At 45.5% G+C, this 25,711-nt stretch overlaps 1 protein-coding gene across 1 annotated transcript in view; it reads right to left on the reverse strand.

Moving 5' to 3' along the window:
- dachb (dachshund b) overlaps nucleotides 1-13,245 on the reverse strand; it is a 55,977-nt gene extending 42,732 nt beyond the window's left edge. The window contains exon 1 of the mRNA XM_028406154.1: nucleotides 12,351-13,245. Within this exon, the coding sequence (XP_028261955.1) occupies nucleotides 12,351-13,021 (671 nt within the window). The 5' untranslated portion in view covers nucleotides 13,022-13,245. The remainder of the gene's footprint in view (nucleotides 1-12,350) is intronic.
- Nucleotides 13,246-25,711: the final 12,466 nt, after the last annotated feature.

Below are 25,711 nucleotides of genomic sequence, written 5' to 3' on the forward strand. Positions count from 1 at the left end.
TTGAAACCATAACCACGGAAACGACTGTAGTCAGGGTCGATGCAACGTGTCAAACATGTTGCCATAGAAACGACTGTACCCAGGGTCCAGGGTGCGATGTTGCAGTAGAATAACCATAGAAACGACTGTAGTTAGGGCTTCACACAACAACGTGTTAAACGTGTCGCCATAGAAACGACTGTAGTTAGGGCTTCACACAACAACATGTTAAACGTGTTGCCATAGAAACGACTGTAGTTAGGGCGTGTTAAACGTGTTGCCATAGAAACGACTGTAGTTAGGGCTTCACACAACAACGTGTTAAACGTGTTGCCATAGAAACGACTATAGTTTGGGCTTCACACAACAACGTGTTAAACGTGTCGCCATTGAAACGACTGTAGCTAAGGTCCACGGTTCTATGTATTAAGAGCGTAACCATAGAAACGACTGTAGCCTGGGTCAACCCTACGTTGTATTAAATGTGTTACCATAGAAACAACTCTTACCAGGGCCTAACCTAGAGTGGTCCATGCTGATATTTTGACTAGACTAGCTTTATTATTTATCAGACTGGGAAACGACAGTCGGGCTAACGTAAACGGACGACAAAAAAAAACATTTTTTAAGAAGTTCCATTGACGACAGATCAGCTCAGAACTGGAATAACGATGGGTACAATAAAAACACATTTCACAGCTGGAGCTACAAGACAGGAATTGAAGAGTACAAATTTGATTGGGACCAAAACAAAATAAAAAACATTACGGTAGAATTCAAAGTCTGACAAAACACAGTTACCTCTTACACACACACACACATGGATAGTTGTTGCTTACATAGACGCTCTCTCCATCCTGTAAACTGCAATAAACCCAAACACACACGCAGACACACCGTAAATCTCACCATAATACGCCCTCTGAGTGTACGTATGTGTGTGTGTGTGAGCCTCTGTATCTCTGTGTGTGTTGTGTGTGTGTGTGTTTTATAGGTGTTGTAAATTTGGCTGCCGGCGTTGTTTTTATCAGCATATTCGCAAGCTGTTTAGCCAACGGTGCAGATGTCACTGTTACGACCACACACACACACACACACACACACACAATGCAATACGCATATAGAAGTTGCAGGAAAAGGGAAGCACACACACACATTCTATGCACACACACAGGGCATTTGAGACTGTTTATGCAATGTGGTATGTGTGTATAATCCTATCTAAATTCACCTGGTGTGTGTGTGTGTGTGTGTGACCTACACACACACACACACACACACACACACGCCTGCTCTCACCATTTGCATCTGCCTACGTAAGCCTGTATGGTTTTTTTCTCATGTTTTTAAACGTATGCGTGTTCGGTGTGCAAGCATGCAAGTGTGTGAAGGTCAGCACCAGTGGGTGTGTGTGTGTGTTTTTGTGTGTGTGTGTGTGTGAGTGTTATTTGATTAATGCTGAGAACCGTGGAGTGTTTAGAAAGAGGTCACGACCTTTCAGCTTCCATTCAATCAGACAGGGAGCGAGAGAATACCTCTATCCTTTTTTTTCTTACCTCTTTTTTTTCCGGCCCCTTGAGAATCTGATAAGCCTTAGTCAGCACACACACACACACACACACACACACACACACACACACCAAATGCTAATAAAGTAGCTCCCTATTTGTCAGAGGTGCAGTGGCTAAAAGTATGTGGACACTGGTGTTGTTTGTGAGTGCACATGGGGACAGCTTTGCTTGCTCCTACATCATCTCAGCTGCGGTTGATTTGTAAAAATGGGTTGCAACATGTGATGAAGAGTGCAAAGGTGAATCTTCTTCCGTCTAGCTTCACACATGGTCATGACGTTTGGGTAGAAATGAATTGCCAGTATGAGCAGCTCTGGGTAGCCCAGCTTATTTTCCAAGATCCTGGAGTTGAGGCAGTGTGGACACCTGATAAGGACGTCCCTTAGCGAGAAGCTGACCCAGGACTGGCTGGAGGAGGAGGAGCGAGAAAGGTTTGAGGCATCTCCCAACACACGGATAATAATCTGCTTCAGCTCTGGCCAACAAAACTCCCCAGCAGCTATTCAGATTACGACTTGTCAGTGAGAAATAAATCCATCCAGGGGCCGAAATTTACGATCAAACAACTGGGCAGTGTTTTGGCCACAGAGCTGAACCGATGGCTGAGTGAGTCTGCAGCTACACAGCAGACCTGATCACACACTGCAGTGGTGTGCTGAGAAGACACCGGATCAGAATCACACCGCCGTTTGATTAGATCAATAACGATGGCATCTTATGTTTGAAGACTGGTCCTGCTTGATCTGCTGAGCTCCTCTAACCTGCAGCCTGGTCCCAGGATCTGCTGGAAGTTCCTTCCGGATCACGGTCGGAGGCCTCTGGTTCTGATGGTTCTGATGACAGACCGGGCTCAGGTGTCCACAGACTTCTGGCCGTTGTGTTTTATCATCACAGATCTCCTCTGAGTCGACACTTTCTTTTTTTTTCCTGTCTTTCTCCCATGTCATCTCTTTCTCTTCCTCCTCCTCCTCCTCCTCCTCTTCGTCTTCCCTCCGCTATCTGTTAATTTGTTCTCTATCGCTCTCTCCTCTCTTTGAACCTCTCCTTTAGCCCCTGCGGCCCCAGCCAATTACACACTGTTTGTCCACCCGTTTTCAATAAAACACTGCTTCCCTCCCGCCCTCCATTCCTTCCCCTCCTTTTTCTTTTTTCCTCTCTCTCTCTCCCCCCGACTGCTTCCGTCCACTCCCGTCTTCCCTCCCCTCCTCCTCCTCCCTCCTTCGTTCTCTTTTTTCATTTTTAATTAACTTCTTTTGTAACTTGGAAGCGACCCCCCCCCTCTTCTCCAACATGCCTCTTGCACTCCCACACTCTCACACACACACTTCAACACACACACACACTCATGTAAATTGAGGTTAAACATACTATTTACATATCAATTACAGGCAGACACCGGATCAATGATTAATGTGGGCCCAGATTAGCAGCGAGTCTGCTAGCTTAGCCGCTATCTGCCGGTGTTTAACGGCCGTGTCCAACCAGCTAAAGATTTTATACATTTGATTAAGACTTGAAGGCGTTTCATTCACAGGGAATGGATTTGGATCGCTCCCGGTCCTCGAGTCAATGACTTGTGTCAGGTCGTATTTGCAGCTAAACTCCGAGCTGAACTTCTATCTGCCGGGAAGCTGGTGTGTCAAATGTGTTTCAGATTGTATATGTTTGATTAGGGTTTAAGTTAGCTTCACATCCAATCAGCATTCATTTCAGGCTTTGTATGAAAGGCCTGAGGAGGGCTGCTTCGCTGCTGCTGCTGCTTCTGAAGAGAACGTTTAGAAGACATGTTAATCTAATACGATTAATTATTGAATCATTGAAAACTAGTGCTTCAGGTTACACCTGCTTACCTGCTACAAACAGTTTCTCTAATGACTTAAATTGAAATGATTTCATGTGGCGTGAACACCTCTCACATTTTCTTTTGGTCCAAGCTTTGTATATATTTCAGATCATTTTAGAATAATAACTATAAACAGACTGTGTTCTGTTTATGTATCTGCTTTTCTTACTATGACTAATCCTTCCTCCTCTAACTGGTGTATTTTATTAGCGCCCCTTGCTGCTGTTTTGGCTCGAACGCTCTTAATAAAACACTTTTCCCATTCGTCATTCGGAGCCGGGGCAGATTGTTGTTTTGATTGATCACTCACAGAGCAGACAGGAAGTAGACGAAGAGGAGACTTTTACTGAATTTGACAAAAGTTTTAATAAATCATTAAAGATTTCTATCTGCAAGAAAAGTTTGTGGTTAAAAAACTTAATTAAAAAAAAACAGACTTTCAGCATCATAAAGTGTCCGCTGCCATTAATGATTAAAACTGGGTTACTGACTGAGGGGTTTGGGTCGCTATGTGCCACTGCTCTGTACTTTCTTTCATGTTACAGTGTGCGCTTTTATTGGTGCGACTGTGCTTTTATGTCAGGTTGCAGTTTGTGAGTTTACTGGCTTCAGCAGTGGTTTCATCTCTCTGTGCTTTATGATTTTGCTGCAGGCCTTTCACATGTCACAGCCCGACACATGGATTAGGTCTTTAAATCTGGTTATTATTTACTTTATTTGTTTATGTTTGCCTGCATTGATGCCATTTTAGCTGCGTATTAATGATACATTTCACTAAAATTAAGTTTAATTTAGAGACGTCTTAGAAGAGAAAACTTGTGTGGTTCATCTCTCCATCTTTTTACGAAGAAAATCTAACAATCCGTCCCTCCTTTGTCTGCTTTGCCGTACCTGTCCTCCTCTTTCTTTTTAAAGGTGCAGTGCGGTGATTTATTGGTGACACCAATGTGTCAAACATTCGAGCAGGAGGTGAAATAAGAGACAGAAAAATAGATACAAGAAAACCAAAAGAAACAGAGAGACAACCTGACGAAGCCCGGTTACACTGACACAAGCATGGACACACAGACACACACAGCATGGACGCACACACACAGACACACACACAGCACGGAGGTTTTTCTTTTTCTTTTTTTTTGACAGCGAAGCATGTATTGTTGCATTGTTTCCTTTGAGTAGAAAATTACAGTGGACCGGATCGCTTCAATGACAAGCTATCAAAACGACAGCATGTCTGCCTGCACACACACACACACACACACTCAAGCATGCAGGAGGCAGTCACATATAAATGAGTTAACATACAAGCGCTCTTACAGGAGTACAGCACTGCTGTTGGACAACACATGAGGAGCTCTCTGTCTGAACAGAACTGAACATGTTTATGCTAATGAGCAGGTGCTGCTAACGTTTATTAAGTCGGTGTGAAGCCGCTTTATTACAGCGCTGATTTGAAAAACTTAGACTGAGCGACACAGCCTCAGGAAAGCCTGCGACTCCAAACGTTCTCTGATTTTTTTGTCATGTGACTGCTGGTCACCTGTCAATCAAACATGGCTTCCTAGCTGCTCTGAGGTGTGCAGAATTTTTAGTTTTTTACAGAATCATGTAACTTTAAATGCTTTGTTTTTTAGAGGATTTTTAAGTGAGACATGTCAAATACAGTGATGTTACTGTGACGCATGGTGGTGCATTCAAGGACCATCAGATTATTGTTGCAGTGCTAACCTGTAGGATGTTTTAGTTCAGTTTGTCAAAAGGCAGATGTAAAAAAAAAATAAAACATTGCTAGCAATGCTAACATGCTAAATAACTACTGTATATTAAGGTGGCTAAATGTAAGCTAACAACATTTCAGATGTAGCTTCTTATAGCTTATTGTTGAAGCCAGCCTCAAGTGGCCATTTGTGGAACTGCAGTTTTTGAACTTAGACGTTTGTTGTGCCTCCATCTTGAAATACTTTCTGCAGATATGTCGACATGCTGAAGCCGCTGAGTGATTGTTTTTGTTGTTTTTATTAGTTTAATTATCAACTGTTAGATGAAGAGTTTCCTCTTATAGGATTAGATTAGATTAGATTAGATTAGATTAGATTAGATTAGATTAGATTAGATAATCCTTCATTAGTCCCCCAACAGGAAAAACAAAATCAAAAATTTAAGAAGCAGAACGCAAGTTGTTAAACTCCAAACTTCAGGTAAAAAAATAAAAAATGAAATAATTAAGTTAAGTTGTCAAATTCTAAACTTTATTTGATGAACGTTGTCTGTTACAACTTTGTTTTCTTGTCCAGAATCTTTTTAACAAAAGAAGAAGAAACAACAACAACAGGAGGAGTTTTGGGAAGCGGCACTCGACTGAGGCTGTTTGTTTGCTCACACACACACACACACACACACACACACACACACACACACACACACACTGGTGGAATGATGAGAACTTCTCCCTCCATAAACGTCTCAGTCAGTTTAACCACTGTTATTATTCTAATCATGATGACATGTTTTTAAATGGATTATTATACGTTTTCATTAATAACACGCTGTCTGGGAAGGATTTTTGACGCGCGGGGTGGCGGTGATGAACACACACACACACACACACGGAGCAATAAAAACTTACACACCCACACATAAAAACTGAAAAAAGGAGGGAAACTGCAAAAATAAAACCAAAAAAATGACTTTAAATTTTGAGCATAAAACACACACACGTGCTGACATGTTTTCACTCCGCTAATTACAAATTACACAAAGTTTCTGCTAATAACACGCTGTCTGCTAAAGTTTCTGTATGACGAGGACACCGGTGGGCGACACACACACACACACACGTATGCTCTTGTCATGTTTTTAATTGATTTCAGCTATAATTATTTTTGTAATCACACACACACACACACACACACACACACTGCCTCATCCGTTTTAAAAATGATAATTACGTTTTCTTCCTGTTTTTATTAATGACATGTTGTCTGTAGGAGAGCACACACGTCACCTGTCATCCCCTCGCTGCCCTCTCTTTACCCTCACTCAGCTCCTCCTCTCTGTTCTCCTTTCATCTCCTCCTTCGCCTCTGACCTCCTCCTCCTCTCTCTCTCTCTTTGATATCGCAGTTTGTGGATGCCGCTCGCTCTAAACTGTAAATCTGTCGGTCCCCTTTCTTTTTCCTTCTGTCTTTTTTTCCACACACACACACACACACACACCTCTGACAAGCTGTCACAATAAATAGAGATAAGACCAGGTGGAGGGAGGGAGGAGAGGGAGGAGAGGGAAGGAGGGGTAGATGACAAGAAGATGGAATAAAAGAGAGAGGAGAGGTAGGAGGAAGAGGAGGAAGAGGAGGCAGGTAAACAGAAGAGGAGGAGGAGGAAGGACAAGAGGAGAAACTGAAATGTGCGAGAGGGACGGAAGAAAAGTGCAGGAGGTAAAAATAGGATTAAAGGAGAAGGTGAGAGGAGAGGAGGAGGAGGGATGGAGAGATTACCTGGTGAACGAGAGGAAAAGCTGTTGTGACACTCCCTAATGTGATTTCTAAACCAATCTGCTAAGTGCACCTAAGAGACTGTGTGTGTGTGTGTGTGTGTTCACAGGCATCAAATAATCTTGTTGCAGACAACAGCCTCCCTCATCTCTCACCTCCCTCTCTCTCAGTACGTCCACACTGACGGCAGCTAAATCTGACAATACATCTGTTTTTGTAAAAACACCACAGAATAGTCCTTTAAATCTACACCAGCCTTTTGTCAATACTGCGCTCTGATTGGCCGCCTTCAACCAATAAAGTAACATTGCAGCTGATTTGTGGAGTCTTTGTGGAACTCTGCTAAAGTCTACAGATCAGCCAGATACTCGCTTTTTTTTTTTTTTTGACTTCTGGTCACATGGGGGCCAGTCGCAGCTTTCCATTTTTACACATACGCAGATTTTTCAGTTCGGTTTTGTTGCTAGATGACAAAAGAAAGATGAAGAAGGCGCCTGATGTTTTCACAGAAACCGCTATTTTAGCGTTAGCCAGCTTAGTGTGGACGTAGCTTCTCTCTCTCTCTCTCTCTCCAAGCTATTGTGGGTGTCTCTCGCCCCCTCCTTCTGGAGGCTCTCACTTGCTCAAAAGTTGGACACTGAAACAGCCTTTGTGAAACATTATCTATTCCCCAACACACACACACACACACATGTTGACCTGCCTCTCCCCTCTCACTGTTTTGTTCAGTCCACACACACACACAGCGAGAGGATCAGTTCTTTCCATGGTGACAGAGGGTCATATTTCTTGCTTTGATCTTCACCTCTCTCTCTCTCTGTGATCCTTCACTCTTCTATCTGTTTTCATCCAGAGAGAGAGAGAGAGAGAGAGGGAGCATCTTCCCTCTCTGTCTCTCGCCCTGGCCGCTTGGTAGGTTGGTAAGTGAAGCATGAAACCACCTCCTCAGCCCCTGAGACACACACACACACACACACACACACACACACTGAGCCACTCTCCGAGCTGCAGGACAGAAGATGTGATAAACATTAAACTGTATACAGGATGTGAAGAAGCTGCTCACTTTACATGAGGCATAATCCAAAATGAGCTCTGCAGAAACGATGGATCACGTGCATGCAGCGATCCACCCTGCCCCATGTCATAATGTGCAGAACTCTAGCTACATAGCTAACTCTAAAAATCCAGGACCAGGATTCAGTGCTCTCCAACAAGGGAAACGCTACACCAATGTTAGCACGCTAGCTAGCATCGTTTAGAGAAAACAGATGGCACATCTGTCTGGATTTCTGTTTGAAGGTCCATGCTCGGTTAGCTTAGCATTCAGGCACAGACTCTCCAGCTGTCACATGATAGAAAGCTGTAAATGCTTTCGCTGACAGAAGGGGGAGACAAACGTCGAACACTGTTGCTTTAAATTAGAGCTAACAAATTAGCGTTGTAGCACAACGTAGCTTAGCTCGCATGTTTATTGTAAGTTGTCCCAAATGTCAAACTTGTGCAGCACAGGCTGAATCTGACTCGTCCTCACGGGTCAACCTGATTAATGCAACGTGTTAAGATGGCGTCTGATCGGCCGCCGCCTGGCTGTTAACACACACTGTCACGCTGTGGCGAGATGACCTCAGCTCCCCGCCGGCCAACGCTTTAACCTTTATCAATTAACCAGCAGCACAAAGCGGAGCTGAAACCAGACACGCACACACACGCCGACAGAAACAATACACGAAAATATCAACAACAACACACACACACACACGAGCAGAACAACACACACATGTAACCCGACCCGGTGTGACAACTGATAGCTCTGTTTGTGCTTTCTAGACAGTCACACACACACACTTACACACACCTCAGCCAGGAGGCAAAACAAGCGGCCGCATTTGGAGTGTGTGTGTTTTACAAACCACTGTGCTCCATTAGAAGAACTTAATGCTCCATGTAAAAGAATGAAGAACTCCAAATTGATGAAAGGAGTTCATGCTGAGTGTGTGTGGATGTTATTCTGCCGGTGTGTGTCAAGCTGCAACGCTTCAACAAACCAAAACGACTGTTCTCCCCCTGCGCTTCAGACAATGCAGCCTCCATCATCGCTACGAGTGTGTGTGTGTGTGTGTGTGTGGGCTCTAACAGCCTGTCGTGATAAGGAGAGCCCAGAATAACACTCCGACATCAGCAACCCTCCCTCCTGTCACTCACTATCGATTCCCCCTCTCTCGCACACACACAAACACACACAAAAAAGGCAACAAGAGGTGACAAGGAAGCCGAAAACGCTGCGCTCGGACTGATGCACTCCGCGATTTGGTACAAATCTGTACGTTAAAGAAGTTTTAACATGATCGTCACATCAAATACATGATCCTAAAATATCTATAAACTCATACAGCATGTTCTGAAGTCATCGAAGGCTCCAAAAATGCTGCATTTGTGCCGAGGTGAAGGAGACATGTTTGTTTCATTTAAAAATATTCACTTAATATTTACTTATTTTGTCGGAAACAGTTCTTCTTAATCATCGGGTCACATTATTAGGCGCTAAGAGGAGCTGCAGTTCCATGAGAGGCCACCTGAGGGAGGTCTGTCCTATTAATGACACCTGTACCTGTAACTCACCCATTTTACTTCTCAGTGGCGTGCGTGCACTGTTCTCCTCCATGTGTTTGACTGACTGTCATCTCCACTGCAGGAACTCGGGTATAGTACTAAATAGTACCACAGTATTTTTACAGTGTGTTTTGTGTGTTTACTAGCTGCAGATTGGTGCTGAGGGACTGTCCTTACACTTCAATCTGGCACTGATAAAGGTGCATTCTGTGTTTTTAAACATTGATCCAGTATTTTAAGGAAAGTTCCGTCGTGAAGTCCACTCACTGCTGAATAACTTCAGATGACAAAGACCGTCCTTACACAATAAAAACAGACGGCAGACGGATCTGTACGTTCTAATGTGTGTGTGTGTGTGTGTGTGTGTGTGTTGCAGAGATTCATCCTTCACCGGTGGAGTAATCACACCACTACCAAACAGAATTATTACAACAAGTCAATCTGCATATTAAAACCTAATTCTGATATTATTTAACCCCTGACAGGCCAAAACTGTGCTTCCGGCTCATTAAAGGGTAACTCCGTCTATTTGTGGTCGGCTGTGTGGGAGTGTGTGGGAAATCAGACGTCCATAAAACTGATGGCTTTATAAATCTGCTGCGTTTTTTTTATTTATTTATTTTTTTGTGCGTACACACACACTCAGGATTTCAGCAAACACACACACGTGTCCTCGAGCAGACGCTTAAATTGGGCCTCATTTGATGATGTCACCTCCTTTAAATGACTCGCTGAGTGTGGGAACTTTGCTTCCATTCGCACGTTTTTACCGCAATAAAACATCAAGTTTCTACAAACACACACACACACACACACACAGGTTACTGAGAAGGCAAAGTATGCAGAAGCCCAGTGGGTGTTGTGAGCATTTAATTTTTCCCCTTTTCTTTTCCCAGAGAATAATGTTGAGAGAGAAGTGGGGGGGGGCATTAAAGAGGGCGAGAGGCATTAGAAGAATGTCAATATGATTGGAGAGAGAGGAGTGTGTGTTCGCTGTGAGTTCAGCAACAATAGATCTCCAGCCGTGTTGTTCCATGTGCATTCACATGATCCATTATTACCCCTGACATGTACCGCTGAGCGTGTGTGTGTGTGTGTGTGAGAGGGAGAGAGAGAGATGAAGAGACACCTCTGATTGTGTGTGTGTTTACAGAAGTGAGGACTAAAGAGCAAAGCAAAGTTTGAAGTGTGTGTGTGTGTGTGTGTGTGGTCAGCCAAAAAAACAGAGGTCACTCGCCAACAATCCTGAGACTCCACAGCAACACAATCCACTGTTAATTATTAGCCGGCACCGAGCGCCTGCCAGCCAACGCCGTCTATCCGTCATCTTCAACCCACACAAAAATAACCACAGACGACACCGAGCGCTCCCACCGCGGCCCTCATGTGAAACTCCAGCGTCTTTCAAGGAGTTTCCAGAAATACAGTAACGCACGGCAGCACACAGTCTGACGGGGAACGTTCCCGAATTTATTCCGCAAGAGGACAACCAGCACACACATCCCACAACAGCTGGCCTGACCCCACACACACACAGAAGAAGAAGAAGAAGAAGAAGAAGTCACTTTGGTGGCACAGGTTCCATTATTTTGCAATTTGCATCCTGAAAGGTCTGACGAAGTCTTTGACACTTAAGTAAACTTTAAAATGCTTTTTCTCGAGGAGGTCCTGGACTTATTTATGGCTGTTTATCTGCAGTAAAGATGTGACATATTAATATCATTATGAAATATAGCTTATAGCACTAAATCTAAAAAATGTCTCTGACAGAGTTCTGATCCTGCAGAGGAGGCGCAGTGTGGCGGAGGTGGCGGCGTGCACCTGTTCCCTGCAGCTCACACCGGACTCAGTCCATCAGACGTGAGTAGAGCTCACTTTAATCATAAAAGGAGGCACGTGAAGCTCAGTGAAAGGCTGGAGGCCGAGTTTCTGTGCATTTAAACAGACTCTTTAAGACTTTATCACAATTATCACACACACACACACACACACACTGCATTTTACAGCTGGGATTTAGAAATGTGAAGTTTTGTTTTTATTTTAAGATCAAATGTGAATCAAACTGATTTAGAGCTTTTATTTGTGTAGCATTAAATATAAGCTACACCTGAAAAATACAGCTGCAGGCCTCAGGTTGTGTTCTGCAGGTTTTTGCAAGCCTAAAATGATGAATGTGTGTTTTCAAAAATCAAAATGTGACGCACAGAAAATGTGAAAACGTGACATTTAGGCAGCCTGTGAGGTCAGAGGTCAGGTGATGAAGCACGTAAAGGTGCATCCGCTCTACACACACACACACACACATAAAAACACACTGTTCACACATAAACACTGCACGTCTGCACAAACAGCCTCACACACACACACACAGGTGAGGGAGAACAGATGGATGGAGCCGAAGGTTGTTTACTTTTCGTTTGTTTGCAAATTACAACGCGCACATCCATCAAGCATCATTTAATGCTGCAAATACACTGAGAAACAGCGCTGACAGCACGAGAGTGAGTCCGATAGATGTTTGCAGAGGTGTCACACACACACACACACACACACACACACACTGTGAGGATTTAAAACTTAAAAAACTGAAAGGAAGCAAAAACTTTCAGAGCATTATTTTGCTTTTTAAATTCATGTGAATTCATGTTTATCTTAAAGACAAACCAGAGGCAGTTACACACAAGTTGTTGCAGAGCGCCACAGACACACACCAGACCCGCAAACCCGGCCCGAGTCTGCACAGTTTGTATCAGAATTTGTGGAGAAAGTTCGGATGCTCAGAGGCTCCGCATGCTGACAGGCTGCGCAGAGTTTTGGGTGAAAGCTTGCAGTGCGTGGTGCGTTCACTGACCTGGCGCTGGTGCAGTCCTGGTACAGCGTCTCGAAGTCTTTCCTGGAGATGAGTTTGCAGCGGTTGACGCCGGGCTGGATGGCGCCGAGCCCGCGCAGGACGCGCACCTGCTCCACGGTGCAGACCACCGGCGAGATGTCCAGCCTCTTCAGCTTGGTGTAGACCGTGTGCAGCCCGCCCACCAGGTGCTTCAGGAAGAGGTCGAACACCTGCGGCAGGCAGATCAGCTCCTGGCCGTCCACGCTGAAGCTGGCCACCTTCACGCCGTGCACCTCCACCAGCTTGCACTCGCTGCATAGACCCGGGCTGGAGGAGGTCTGCGCCAAGCCGGGGGAGCCGGGGGTCAGACCGGCCGTGCTCAGCGAGCCGAGTCCGCCGAGGGGACCCAGGGCGGCGCTGCCTCCGGACACAGGAGGGGGGGCGCCGCCGTTACCCAAGCCGGCCAGCGCGCTGCCTGGTCCGGGCAGAAAAGCGCTGAGCATGCTGCTGGTCAGCCGCGGGGACGGGGAGTGCGAGTGGGAGTGCGAGTTGGAGTTAGTGTGCGCCGGGCTGGAGGTGCCGGTGGAGGCGGCGGAGGTGTGCAGCGCGTCTGCGGCTGAACGATACAGCGCGACCGAAGTTGGGACGCCCGAGCCCGGCGAGAGGAGCGGAGGTGAGCCGGGGAGCGACATGAAGGTGGAGGGGGTGCTCGAAGTGGAGAGCGGCGAAGGCGCACACACACTCTCTCTCCTTCCGAGTCTCGCGTTCACACACTCACACACTTTGTGCTTCACTCTTTTCCAGTTGGGGAAACAGTTGGGGTCCGCTCACTCACTCCTCTTCCTGCTCTGCCTCCTTCCACTCTCCGTCTCTCTGTCCACAGAAAGCTCTCAGCGCGGTTATCCGTGCGTGGAAAGCGGACTGTCCGGTCTGTGCGTAAAAGCGACTGGATCAGACTCCAGGTCAGCCCTCGTGCTGGTCCAGCCTCCTTCACTAGTGGCTGACAGATGTTAGGACCAATCAGAGGCGGCTCTTGGTAGGCTCAAGGATGTGATTGGTGAGGAGACAAGAGGAGGACTACATTACACCCCATTGATGTGTGTGTGTGTGTGTGTGTGTGTGTGTGTGTGTGTGTGGGGAGGGTATCGGTCAGATCTCTCGCTTTGCCGTTTCATAAACTTTCTCACGAGTTGCTTGATTCTCGAACGGGAAGTTTTTATTTTTCTTCTTTTTTTCCTTCAGCCCCTCAAACACTGTGTGTGTGTGTGTGTGTGTGTGTGTGTGTGTGTGTGTGTGTGTGTGTGTGTGTGTGTGTGTGTGTGTGTGTGTGTGTCCAGTTGTGGCTCACATGCGAGCTCTGGTGGCGGGATGGACGCATGTTCTGCGCAGAGTGACCGCAAGTCAAAGAACAAGTGAGGAGGAGGTGAGGGGATAAGGAAGGAAGCGAACAAAACGACCAAAGTTAGGAAGGGAGGAAACAAGATCAGGAGGAAGGAAAGGAGGAATTATGCGTGGAAATATGGAGAAAACTAGGAAGGAGGAATGGAATAAACAAGGAATGAAGTAAAGAAGACATGAAGGAAGGAAAGGACACAGAAAAATGGAAAAAAGGAAACCAGGAGACATGGAGGAAACAAGAAACGTGGGAGAAAGGAAGGAGGTATGGAGGAAACAAGGAAGGAGGAAAGGAAATAAACAGAGGAAGGAAGACATGGAGGAAACAGAAAGAATGGAAGAAAGGAAACAAGGAGACATGGAGGAAACAAGGAAGGAAGGAAAGGGCATCTAGGAAACAAGAAGAGGAGGAAGGAAGAAAGGAAGGAGACATTAAGGAAACAAGGAAGGGGAAGAAGACATAGAAGGAGGACAGGAAGGAAGCAGGAAAGGAAGAAAGAGAAGCAGGGAACAGTGAAGGAAGGATGGCACGGAGGAAAGATGGCGGCTACTGAGCCAAAGCAGGAAGAAATCCTGAACAACAGGAAGATTAAATTAACAAAAAAATGAGGAAAGTGCAAAAGAAAAGAAGAGAAAGAGTCCAAACGAAATGAGGCACGCTGATCATTTCTACCACAAAAGAAGAAGACGAGGATTAAGACAGAGGAAAGCTCCGAAAGAAAAGAGATCAGTGTGTGCAGCATCAAAGAGAACCACCAGTGTGTGTGTTTAAGCAGTGAAATGGGATTGAGTGGTGTGGATTACAGACAGACGGCCTTTTATAATCCTGTGTAATCTCATTACACTGAGAAACCCTGACTGAATGAAAGAGTGACACACACACACACACAGTGATGATGGGACTGAAGAAAGAGCAAAGTGTTTAAGGAAGTCATCCGGCCGGGCCAAACCCAGTCAGATTATTTCAGTCCGTACTTAAGAATAGACCTGTGCACAGACAGCGCCTGTGTTTTTAACAGTGTAATCTCATTAGGAGGGGATCTTTGCACAAACAGCAGCATGTGGTTCTGCTCATTTCACCCCAATTATCTTAGCGTTCGTTTTTATCTTTGTTAACACTTCTCAAACTGTCGCAGAGCTGCTCGGACTCAGCTGACTCCTCGCCCTGCTGCCAAAAAACGCTCCAATATTCCTCCAGAAGATGGAGGTCAAGGAGAAAAGGTGGAGTAGTAAGAAGCTAGGGGAGAGAGTCAGAGGGACAGGAGGGCAATTATTTGTCTCTCAGGACTAATAATGATCAGGTAAAGCCGGACTCGGAGAGAGACAGAGAGAGATGAGCTCTTAGCGGAGGTGAATATCTCTCTGTGGGGTTTTAACGACTCGGATGAACTTGGAGTTGGACTTTGGGATGTGGAGAAAGAAGTGGTACAGCGAGGAAGAAGAGGAGGAGGAGGAGGAGGAGGAGGAGGAAGGACCGAGGTGACAAGAGACAAAAGTGGAAAAACTTGTCTGTAAAATGCTCTGCGTCCCCTGAGAGAGGGAGAGACGGAGACGACACAAAAGGCCGTCCATGTTTCTTCCTCTGTGGAGCTGCAGGGACGGATGATGTCACAGCGCTGCGGGCCAATCAGAAACAAACACCATTGTGTGTGTGTGTGTGTCCGTGTGATTTAGTGACACAAAAGATTCATTCAACATTAGAGCAGGTGATTCTTATCCAGCGTTAATTCTCTGCTCCACACAGCAGCCGCATCAGAGTCATATTTCCAGGAACATCCAGCCTGACGCTCCTCATCTGTTTATCCCTCGCTTCTTCAGAGCCACATGAGCGACAGCAGGGAGGTGAAATAATGTCATTTATCAGGGAAGAGAAACTCCCAGGGCGCCACCTGACAGTGATGTATGTCCCAGAAAAGTTACCTGGACTGTAGCAGAGCCACCCAGGAGAAGAGCAAAGTTTGACAACAGGCCAGAAGAATCCTCGTACACATGGGACGCTAATGGGACCCGTGTTTTATACGATCTGATCGATCTGTCTTTGGTGCCTGAACCGGACCAGGAAGTAAGAAAAACTGAAACATGATAACCCACCATTGTTTCCTCCGATGGAGAGAAGCTGATAACAGTCTCCATCCACCCATCTCCGGGTCACGGGGGCAGCACACTTCCCTCTCCTCCTCCCGGACACTTCTTCCAGCTCTTCCGGGGCGAACCCATGGCGTTCCCAGGCCAGCCGAGAGACAGAGTCGCTCCACCACGACCTGCCATTTAACATGATGACAGTGCAACACACACATAATACTGACCATTACACAGGACAATCCATCCTGGGACACATCCTGGGATTATCATGCCACTGATAATGTCCACTTTCTGGGATGCTAATGCTGCTGATATCTGCCATTGAATGGTTGATAACGACCAGGTGAATGTTATGATAACAGCACTCTCTGGAGTAATAACTGAACAGATAAAGACCATTAAATAAGATCCACGAAGGCATCCAAGTGTACTGGAGAGATCACTAGAGATAAAAACTATAATATAAAGGGTTAATATCATCAAGAGGCAGGTCAGAAAGAGCTTGAGATGAATAGAAAGTGAGTAAAAGAAAGAAAAACGGGTCATGAGAGGCAGAGTGTTTGCGACCGGGTGACATTGGTCTGCTGCCGTTTTATGATTTTCTTTTTTTATTTCACTTTGGGACAAAAACATGAATGAAAAAAGCACCACAGGCTGAGAGAGTGTGTCTCTTCAAACTCTGTCACACACACACACACACGCTGCTGTATCCGAGCCATCACTTCAGGCCATCAGGATTTATTTAGCTTTTATTTATACAAGCTTAAAGTCAAACCATCCATCTCACACACAACAGCCCCCAGCCTTCATTACACTGTGTGTGTGCGCGCAGCTGATGACATTGCGTGCATGTAAGCAACTTTGTGTTTGCAGTGATATACAGTAAGTCTGCGGTGACACGTGTGTGTGTGTGTGTTTTTCCCATCATCCTCGGCTGTACCTCGAGCGCTGATGTTGACGACGGCGGCGGCTCAAGTTGTGTTCTTTAATAATCTAATTCAACAACACAATTACCAAGTGTCAAAGTGTGGCGCGAGCATCTCGGGGCCGGACGGAGTGACAGAGACGCTTTGTTTCTTAACAATCATCAGCTAAATTAAAACTCCATGCGTACAGCAGCATGTTCAATAACAGCCCGCTCCAGTTTTACGCTCACATGAGGTGGAAAATAGATTTGTCAATAAGTAAATTCAGAGCGTTCTCAGCTGTTAACTACCTGTCCTTTTGTCGGATTCTTGGGATAGATTAGTGGTTAAATCTGATATATTCTGCATCTGTATGTCTAGGTGATAACGCCCCCTAGTGGCCGGAGATGCTGCACAGTCAGCATGGGGAGGAGGTTGGGGCGGATGGAGGGATGTCCCCATACAACCCTGACTGACCGACTTTGGATCTCATACACAGTAAGACCAGTTATCTTATCGTAATATCGTAACCATGGCAACCACGCTTTGAAGCGTACATTGCTGACACAACATATGAACTTGAAAGTTTCACGTCAGGAATGAACCTTGAGTTTTTACACCATAAAAGCTGTCATCCAGTCTGGTGCGATAAAGGCCGAGCTCGTTCCTGTTTCCTCTTCCCCTCGTCTCTGTCTCCGTCCCCCTCTGTCCTCCACCTCTCCTTCCCTCTCTGCCCTTCATCCCCTCTTCTCTTTATCACTCTGCTCATAAAACCTGCTCATCCAGAAAGAACAGAGTTTAGAGGAGGATGGAGGAGAGAGAGAGAGAGAAGGGGGAGCGAATGAATACAGACAAGGAGAAAGAAGAGATGAGAGAGGGATGAGACTGAAAAGAACCTGAAGGACCTGGTCCAGCAGTAGTAAAAAATCTGCAGATCAATTAATTTCTTTGGCACGGTGAGCAGAGATCCGCTCTGAGTCCAACTTGTGGTGAACTCTGACATGCAGAAAGGAGCGCTGCTGAGTGATTTTCAACTGTCCTCGCCGCGCTGACCCCTGAAGGAACTGAGAAGGAAGGAGAGGAAGCCGTCGCTTCACCGTTTCATTCCACATAATCTGCTGTGCCTGGAGTGTAACAGAGTGTCAAGTGTCAAGGATGTTTTAACATTTCACTCACAGGACCGAGCAAGTCACAGTCACGTCCATGTTTGCGTGTGATTAGCCTAGCTTAGCATAAAAGCAGCTGATTCTGATCAGTGTTTTCGTCGTCTTCAATGACACAAGGTGGTAGAATTGCTAGCTTTCATGCTAGCTCCTGCACGATTTGCATGATTTCTCGTCATCGTTGGGCTTTTTCTAGACTTTCTGGATCAAGCAGTAGTCAATAGGAAAAGGACTAGCATCATGGACCTAGCATTGATTGTTGTCGTCCTTTTGAAGGGAAAAAAAACAGCATGAAAGGAACTTTTACTGAAGCCAAAAAACTACAAGCAAACCAAAAACGTGTTCATGGACCAACCGTCGCTTCCTAATAACTGACAGCGATTGATCGAACCATGTGCGGTCTGGTATATAGCTTGAAGCCTGGACAATGGAATTGTGGGAATTCTCACAAGAATTCATAAGAATATCAGCATCAGTACTTTATACAGTAGCCTACTCTACTACTGACTGGGAACTAAGAGGTAGAAAAAAGGAAAATGGAGGTAGACATAAAAAGAGAGATGAAGGGAGAGAGGGCAGGTCTCAAGGTGACTAGTCATTGTCCTAATTCCTCTTTTAAAACAGTTAAAGAGGACACAAACACACCTCAGATCTCCTTTTCTCCTCCTCTCTCAGTCTAAAGCCGCCATCCTCATGAAGCCTCTCTCTCTCTCTTTATGTTTAACTCATTCTCTTTCAGCATTTACATCCCTTCATCCCGATGCTGCTCTCTCTCTCTCTCTCTCTCTCTGTTCCTGTCGTCTTTGCCACCAGCGATGTCTTCAAACTCTGATTGATGATGGTTGCCGTCGGTTACTGTTGTGTCCTGCTTTCTGTTTTTACCAAAATACCCCCCACCCCCCTTATCCCTTCAAAACTTTCAAACTTTTTTGTTTTTTAATTCAAGTCAAAGTCATGTCTGCTGGGTCATGTATGTATGTATGTATGCGATGATGACTAATAATGAATAATCACTTAGATGTGCCCTATCGATAGATGGATAGATAGACAGATAGATAGATAGTGTGGTGGGTTCGTTAATGGAGAGCTTTATTGAATGTGTTTTTTAATGTTTATTTCATTATTAACATATAATCAGTGCCATCAATCACACTGACAGCCACCTATTGTCAGCCTGGCTGTCACACAGCACCGCTTTGTGTGTGTGTGTGTGTGTGAGAGAGAGAGAGAGAGAGAGATAAATAAAGGGGGGGGGGGGGTTTGACGCAATTTTAACAAGGTGTGTAAAATCAATAGTCCTCGTCTTAAGGCGAAGGACGGAGGACGCAGAGCAAGGACGTGAGGCGAGGGAGCAGAGGAGGTGAGGAAAAGAAGGAGGGCGAGAAGTAAAGGCAGAGAAGAAGAACTGGATGAAGGGACAGGAGGGACTGGGTGGAGGTGTTACACCATCCCTTCAGACCCTGTTCACACTGGGGAAATCAATCCGGCTAGAGCGGGATTCGGGCCATATCTGGATAGATCTGGATAGATCTCGATCCACCTCTCGGATCTAGCCGGATTGTCTTAACATCTGGCTCAGGTCAAATGAGGCTAGCGTGGTGATACTTCCGGTTCACAGGGACAGTGACCAGGTCGGACTTACGCTCAATCCGGCTTGTATTTGAAAATAGGTCTGAACGTATCAGGATTCAATCCTACTGTAGCTGGACTGACTCTCTCCAGTGTGAACGGGGCCATAGTAGCTCAGTGTGTGCTGCACCTGTGATGGAAAAGAAGCTAAGCTAACAGCTGGAGTGTTGAAGAACTAAAAGAACTGTTTGATGGAGAAGCCACAGAGCTCTCCACCCTTTAACTGCAGAGCTAAAAGAGTCAATGGTTAACAGTTTCAGAAGTGAACATCTGAGTGAAAAAATACCTTCAATCAAATAAACCACAGCCACTTTGTCTTGAAGAGGAGGAGGAGGAGGAGGGTGGCGTTTTTACTTTGGGTCCTCAGGAGGCGCTGCCGTTTTCATTTCCTCAAAAATAAATAATTTTTTAAAAACCCAGGGGGACGGAGACATGGCACGGGAAGAATGGAAGCATTTGGACGAGGTCCTTTTTGAATTTTGACTCTGCAAACTTTATTGATCCGAGTGCCAAACGGAATTACGGAAGGAGCGCGCAGCTTTGAAGAGAAGTTTCACTGTCGTTATCGTAAGCCACTGTAATCCATCATATCTGGGAATCAAATTAACATATATTTACATGAACACACACACACACACACACTTTTAATGCAAGCTCACATGATTTCTCTCTCTCTCACACACACACACACACACACACAGAGGCCAAATCATTAGTTGTAGGTTAATTAGTGTTATAATTAATAACCCAGCAGACATGCGTATGTGTATATATATGTGTGTGTGTGTGTGTGTGTGTGTGTAACAAGGGGTCGGGAGTTAAATCATATTAATTTCAACATTGATTAAGCAATAAAAAAGACTTTTAACTAGCGGGGGTGTATATCACTTCACCACACAGGCATCGCAATTTAAATCTATGTATTAATTAAAGTGTGTGTGTGTGTGTGTGTGTGTTTTGCCGAGCTTGACGTGGAGGTTTCTAGAGCGAGAAAGGGATCAACACACTTTAACAGAGATAAAGAGGGGGGGGGGGGTGATAGCTGAACATGGATGTGATTCAGAGAAAAGCAGCCGAAACAGAGATGAAGAGGAAGAGGAAGAGGAGGGTGGTGGGATCGAGGGAACGCGTGAGAGGTGAAGATAAAATGGAAAACAGAGAGAGAGAGCAGGGGGGGAGGAGGGGGGAGGGGGAGGGGTGACTGCTGTGTGATTGGATAAGCGCCAGTGACTCTTTGAAATGTGATCGCCTCAGATATGCATTTCAACGTATAGCTTAACTTTCCTCATATAGATAACGGCTTCGTTAGCCCAAAAACTTAGTTAGCCCACCGCCGACTTGAAAGCCGTCGCACGAGGCGTTTCCCGCTTTAATTTCCCAGTCAGGGTTTGGTGATTGATCTGCATTGAAGTTTTATTTATATATATATATATATATATATATATATATATATAAGTAGAAGAAGAAGAAGAAGGAGTGGCGTTTTTACGGCCACTAAAGTTGGACGGGTGCAGCGACTCTGAGGTTTCCTCAAGAGCTGCAACAAAGCCGGGGGAGTAATTGAGTCCTAACGGCGCTGCCGAGGCGCCGCCGTGAGTTATCGGCTGTGTTTGGCTGCCAAGGCCCCCCCCCCTCCGGACGCCGCAAGGCCTCGCTGGAGGTGAGCGCCATAAAACACAAACGCGGCGGGCCGGGAGGTCAAACCTGCAGCAGGTGAGATTTGAAGGTAAACGTCTTATCACAGCCTGCATCTGTTTATTCTCATTACACCCACAATTTATGTTTATATGTGTGTTGATGCCTCACAGCAAGAAAGTTCCCGGTTCGGTTCTGACTGGGCCCTTTCTAAGCCTGCGTGGGTTTTCTCCAGGTGCTCCAAGTGCTTTCGTTTTAATTTGGTTGTGTTACACCTCTCCTGGATCCTACTGTACACCAGTTGTGTTTTTGTAATGTTTGTCTAATGTTCGTCTCTATGTGGCCGTCTTGTGTCCTGTGTTACCTTTTGTTTTGCATTCTTTGATTTGATCGTTGTGTGTTTTTTGGTGTTTTGTGATGTTTTGTTGATGTTTCTTGCCTCCTGTGTGGACTGTGTGTCTCATTCTGGTCAGTTTTTCATCACTTTCCATCCCTCACTGGTAGTTTTCTTTGTAGTGTTTGTGTGTCTGTTTATTGTGGACAAGCGGCAACCTTCGGGGCTCAAAGTGGAAGCCCATGCGGAAGTGTCAAAACTTGTAATTCACGCTGCAACAGCTGGGGGCTGGCTCCAAAAGCGAGTAATTTCCCATAGACTCCCATGTTAAAATGGCCGATTTCACAGCAGAAAAGAACATGTTTACAGCCTGGTACAAAAAATCGCTGTGGTCTCAGATGATAGGTTCTCTTCTAGTGTCGATTGTAGGGGGGGTGAATTTTTTTACAACTCACTCGTTTCAATTGTATTCGGACTTAAAATTACGCCTAATTATGGGCGTTGCCGCTTGAGTGACAGACAGTTGACGTATCACAGCGTGAGTTTCCTGCTTCCACGATCACCCGCCCCCCTAAACCCCGCTCGTGCCCCCCCTCTTTGTCCATATTCGGAGTTTTAGTTGACGTGACGCTGCCAACATGGCGGCGGTCATCACCCTCCCACTGAGACTCAAAACGGCTCTTCAGAAACAAACGGGTGACGTCACGGAGGCTCTGTCCATAGTTTTTACTGTCAATGATTGTGGATCATGTTGTGTCCTGTGTTCTGTCCATAAATCCAGACACAGAACAGAGATTATATGCTGATCTAAGCTGACTGAGTAAATTGTGGACATGGCCTAAAACAAACCCACAAACTGAAGGAGCACGAGACATGAAGCCATGTTTAAAGACACACACACACACACACACACACAGTCACCGCAGGGTGTTGCGGGGAGAAATGATGAGAAGATCAATCATCGGCTGTCAGCTGTGGCTAATAGAGTATGAGAACAACATATTAACTATACTGGTTAGATTAACACACACACACACACACTCTGTGTCTTTGGGTCTGTGCTGGTAAACAGGTCGAGCTCCGTGGAGGGAGGCTGGCGGCGTGGCAGAGTTTCCTCCTCACACCTGCCAGGAAGCAGAAGAAACATCAGATGATTGAGGGGTTAACGCTTTCACACTCTCGCTCTCCTGTACCACTGCAAGCTGGAATTTTAGCCGGGCGTCAACGGAAGAATGTGAACTCTGGTGGGTCTGACCTGAACGAAGAGCGCAGAGAGAGGGAGGTTCAAGGAGGAGGAGGAGGAGGAGGCCATTTATTATGAGCTCATGTTAGAATCCATCAGAGCCTCCAGCAGGCGCCACAGAGAGGCGAGCGTGGGGAAAGGTTCAAGTTCTAGTTCTGATTAATCTTAAACACATTGAACGTTTGAACGTGCAGACTTGTGTTTACATGGCTGTGCGCCCTCCAGTGGTCATGTGTATGAAGCACCATGGTAGCCTAGAAAGTGATGGAGAAACTTGGAGCTTGTTTAAAGTTCTAAACTACCGAAGTGCAGTTCCTCAAACGACCACACGGGGCTGGCTCCAGAAGCGACCTCGATATTCTGTTTTGTGTTCCCAAAACGACTCTCAGACCAAAACGTTGTCACTTCCTGATGCTCACTGGTTGATTTAGAGCACAGAAGGCGGTGCCCTGCAATCCCTAAAGCAGCCACTCGGGGGTGTTGATTAAGTGTCACCTGACCAAGCAGCAGCGCCAAGAGGCCATGAGTGGTACTGCATCCTAATCTGGCACTGTCGTCGCTGCAAATATGAACAAAAATCACTCTTAATGACTTAATTGTCTCATAGTTTGTCCAAACACACACACACAGACACACACACATACACACAGACACACACACAGACACACACAGACAACAACAGTGTAAAGTGTGAAAAACCACATTAAACTGAAAATACTAGTGACTCTTAAACTACAGCAGCACTTCGTTCTTTGACCTCCTTAATGATCCAGTCCAGCTGTGTGTGTGTGTCTGTGTGTGTATGTGTGTGTGTCTGTCTGTGTGTGTGTCTGTGTGTGTGTGTGTGTGCTGACCTTTCCCCAGTGTTAGCCAGTCTGAGCCATCACAGGAGGTATTAATGGACTAATCACATTAAACAGAGAATCATTAATCATCTCCCCTCAGCGCTGTCACTGCCACACAACGCCTAATCAACTCTATTGTTTACACACACACACACACACACACAGGCTGGCATGAGCCTGGCACAAACACACACACACACACAAGGAATGAGCATGTTCAACTGTGCATGCAGGACACACACAGCAGCATAACACCGGCAGTTTTTGCACCAGAATATTATTTTTTAAGTGTAATATATCTAATCTGTGTGTTTTCGCCCTCTGTGTCTTTATTTGTGTATTTTTTTCTTTACTGATCAGCACACTCTCATCTTCTCATCTGTTTCTTTGTAGAAGCCTCCCTCTCTGTCCCGACTCTCCACGTTTCATCCTCTCCACGGTGTTTAGCTGAATCAGCGGCGGTGTCATTAAGATGCTGGGTAAAAGGCAAACACACACACACACACACTTTACATCTCGAATAATCTCACACACACGGCTGAAAGTGACACGATGCTGAACGAAGCTAAATACCTGAAAAAGTTCCTTTAATTTCACTGATCAGCTGTCAGATTCTGTGTTTCTGTAAACAAATGACCAAACAGGCTGCATGAACACTGAGGTCTGACTGACTCACTGCTGTTGTGTTTTATCCCTCAGACTGCTCAGGACGTGAGGAAACACTGGATATACCAGCACTGCCACATAAAAAAGTAGCTTCAGTTTCAGACTCGGCTGAAGAGCAGCCTAGCTACCTCCCTCCCTCCGGGTGTTATACTTCCTGAACAGATGAGGGTTCCGCCTAATTGGCTCATCAGAGCATGAGCGCAGTTTATTTTGTCTGAAACAAAAATGGCCGCTGACCTCCGTCCACACTGTTTTAAAAGCAAAAGTAGCGCATTATAGACTTCAGCTGACGCCATCTTAGCAGGCTCGGCCGGCTCTAGTGGCCGTTACAGGAACTGCAGCTTTGTTTTTATGGTCGCATCCACATTCAGCTTCATTTCTCTGTTAGCATCGTTTGTATAGCAGCTAATTAGCTAACAGTTAGCCAGGTATTTCCATCTCAATGTAATTTCATTTCTGTCTTTATCGAACGTTTCAAGCTGCAGGGAAACAGAGAAGAAGCACAGCGCCCCCACCTGTCTGTCACTGCCGTCAGGTTTCCCTCCTCATCAATGATTTCCTGCCACTCAAACAGTCTTTAGGACATGACGCCGGGCACAGAGGTCAAAGACCATGAACCCAGATGTGGAAAAGAGACAAATTGAAGCTGATTCCTGCTGAAAGAAAAGAAGAATATTTTCTCTAAAGAGCCGCCAGCTAACACGGCTCAGATATTCCACAAGCTCACATCCAATCTCACATCAGTGTCCTGGAAAGTGTGTGTAAATGATTAGACATGGATACACAGAGGAAGGAAAGATCAGGGGAATTCCTTGGCCTGCAAGAGGCGAGGTGGACACAAATAAAAAATATGGAGAAGGTGGAGGAAAAGATACAAATAAAAACCAGAGAACTTCAACGGAGGAAAAACAAAGACGTTTATTTATAGTAGATATTATAAAGAAAACATATGAGTGACGAACTGAACAAACTGAAAGGAAGACACGATGGAATAAAAATGGAAGTATTAAGAAGAAAAGTGTGAAAGCTGGGCACGGATCAGAATGCATTAACAGCAGCAGTGTCTTTTAGCGAACGTCTAATTTGTAAGATGAGAGACGGAGAGCTAACCAAGTGGAAAACACCATCTAGAAAACGATGATTAAACCCGTCCACTGTAATCATCAGAGCTGCTCCAATCCTTTTAACACCATCCTTCACACACCAGGATTTTTTTTTAACCATTAATGTATTTAAGGTCAGACGTGTAATTTGTGTCAGAGTTACTGTGTTTTAATCATTTGATGGCGCTGTGTGTGTGTGTGTGTGTATGTGTGTGTGTCGTGTCTTACTAGGAACGTGCGAACGTAAACATCCACCATGTGGAGGCGCGACCTCCTCATGAGGAGACACAGTCCTCCTCGCAGGACAATATTTGATAACAGTTGTATTGTCTTTAAGCTAATGCTAACACTTTCAGCTAGTTTATTGATTTTCATGCACCAT

The sequence above is a fragment of the Parambassis ranga genome, chromosome 5 (assembly GCF_900634625.1).
Source record: "Parambassis ranga chromosome 5, fParRan2.1, whole genome shotgun sequence".
In the NCBI taxonomy this organism is placed as follows: Eukaryota; Metazoa; Chordata; class Actinopteri; family Ambassidae; genus Parambassis; species Parambassis ranga.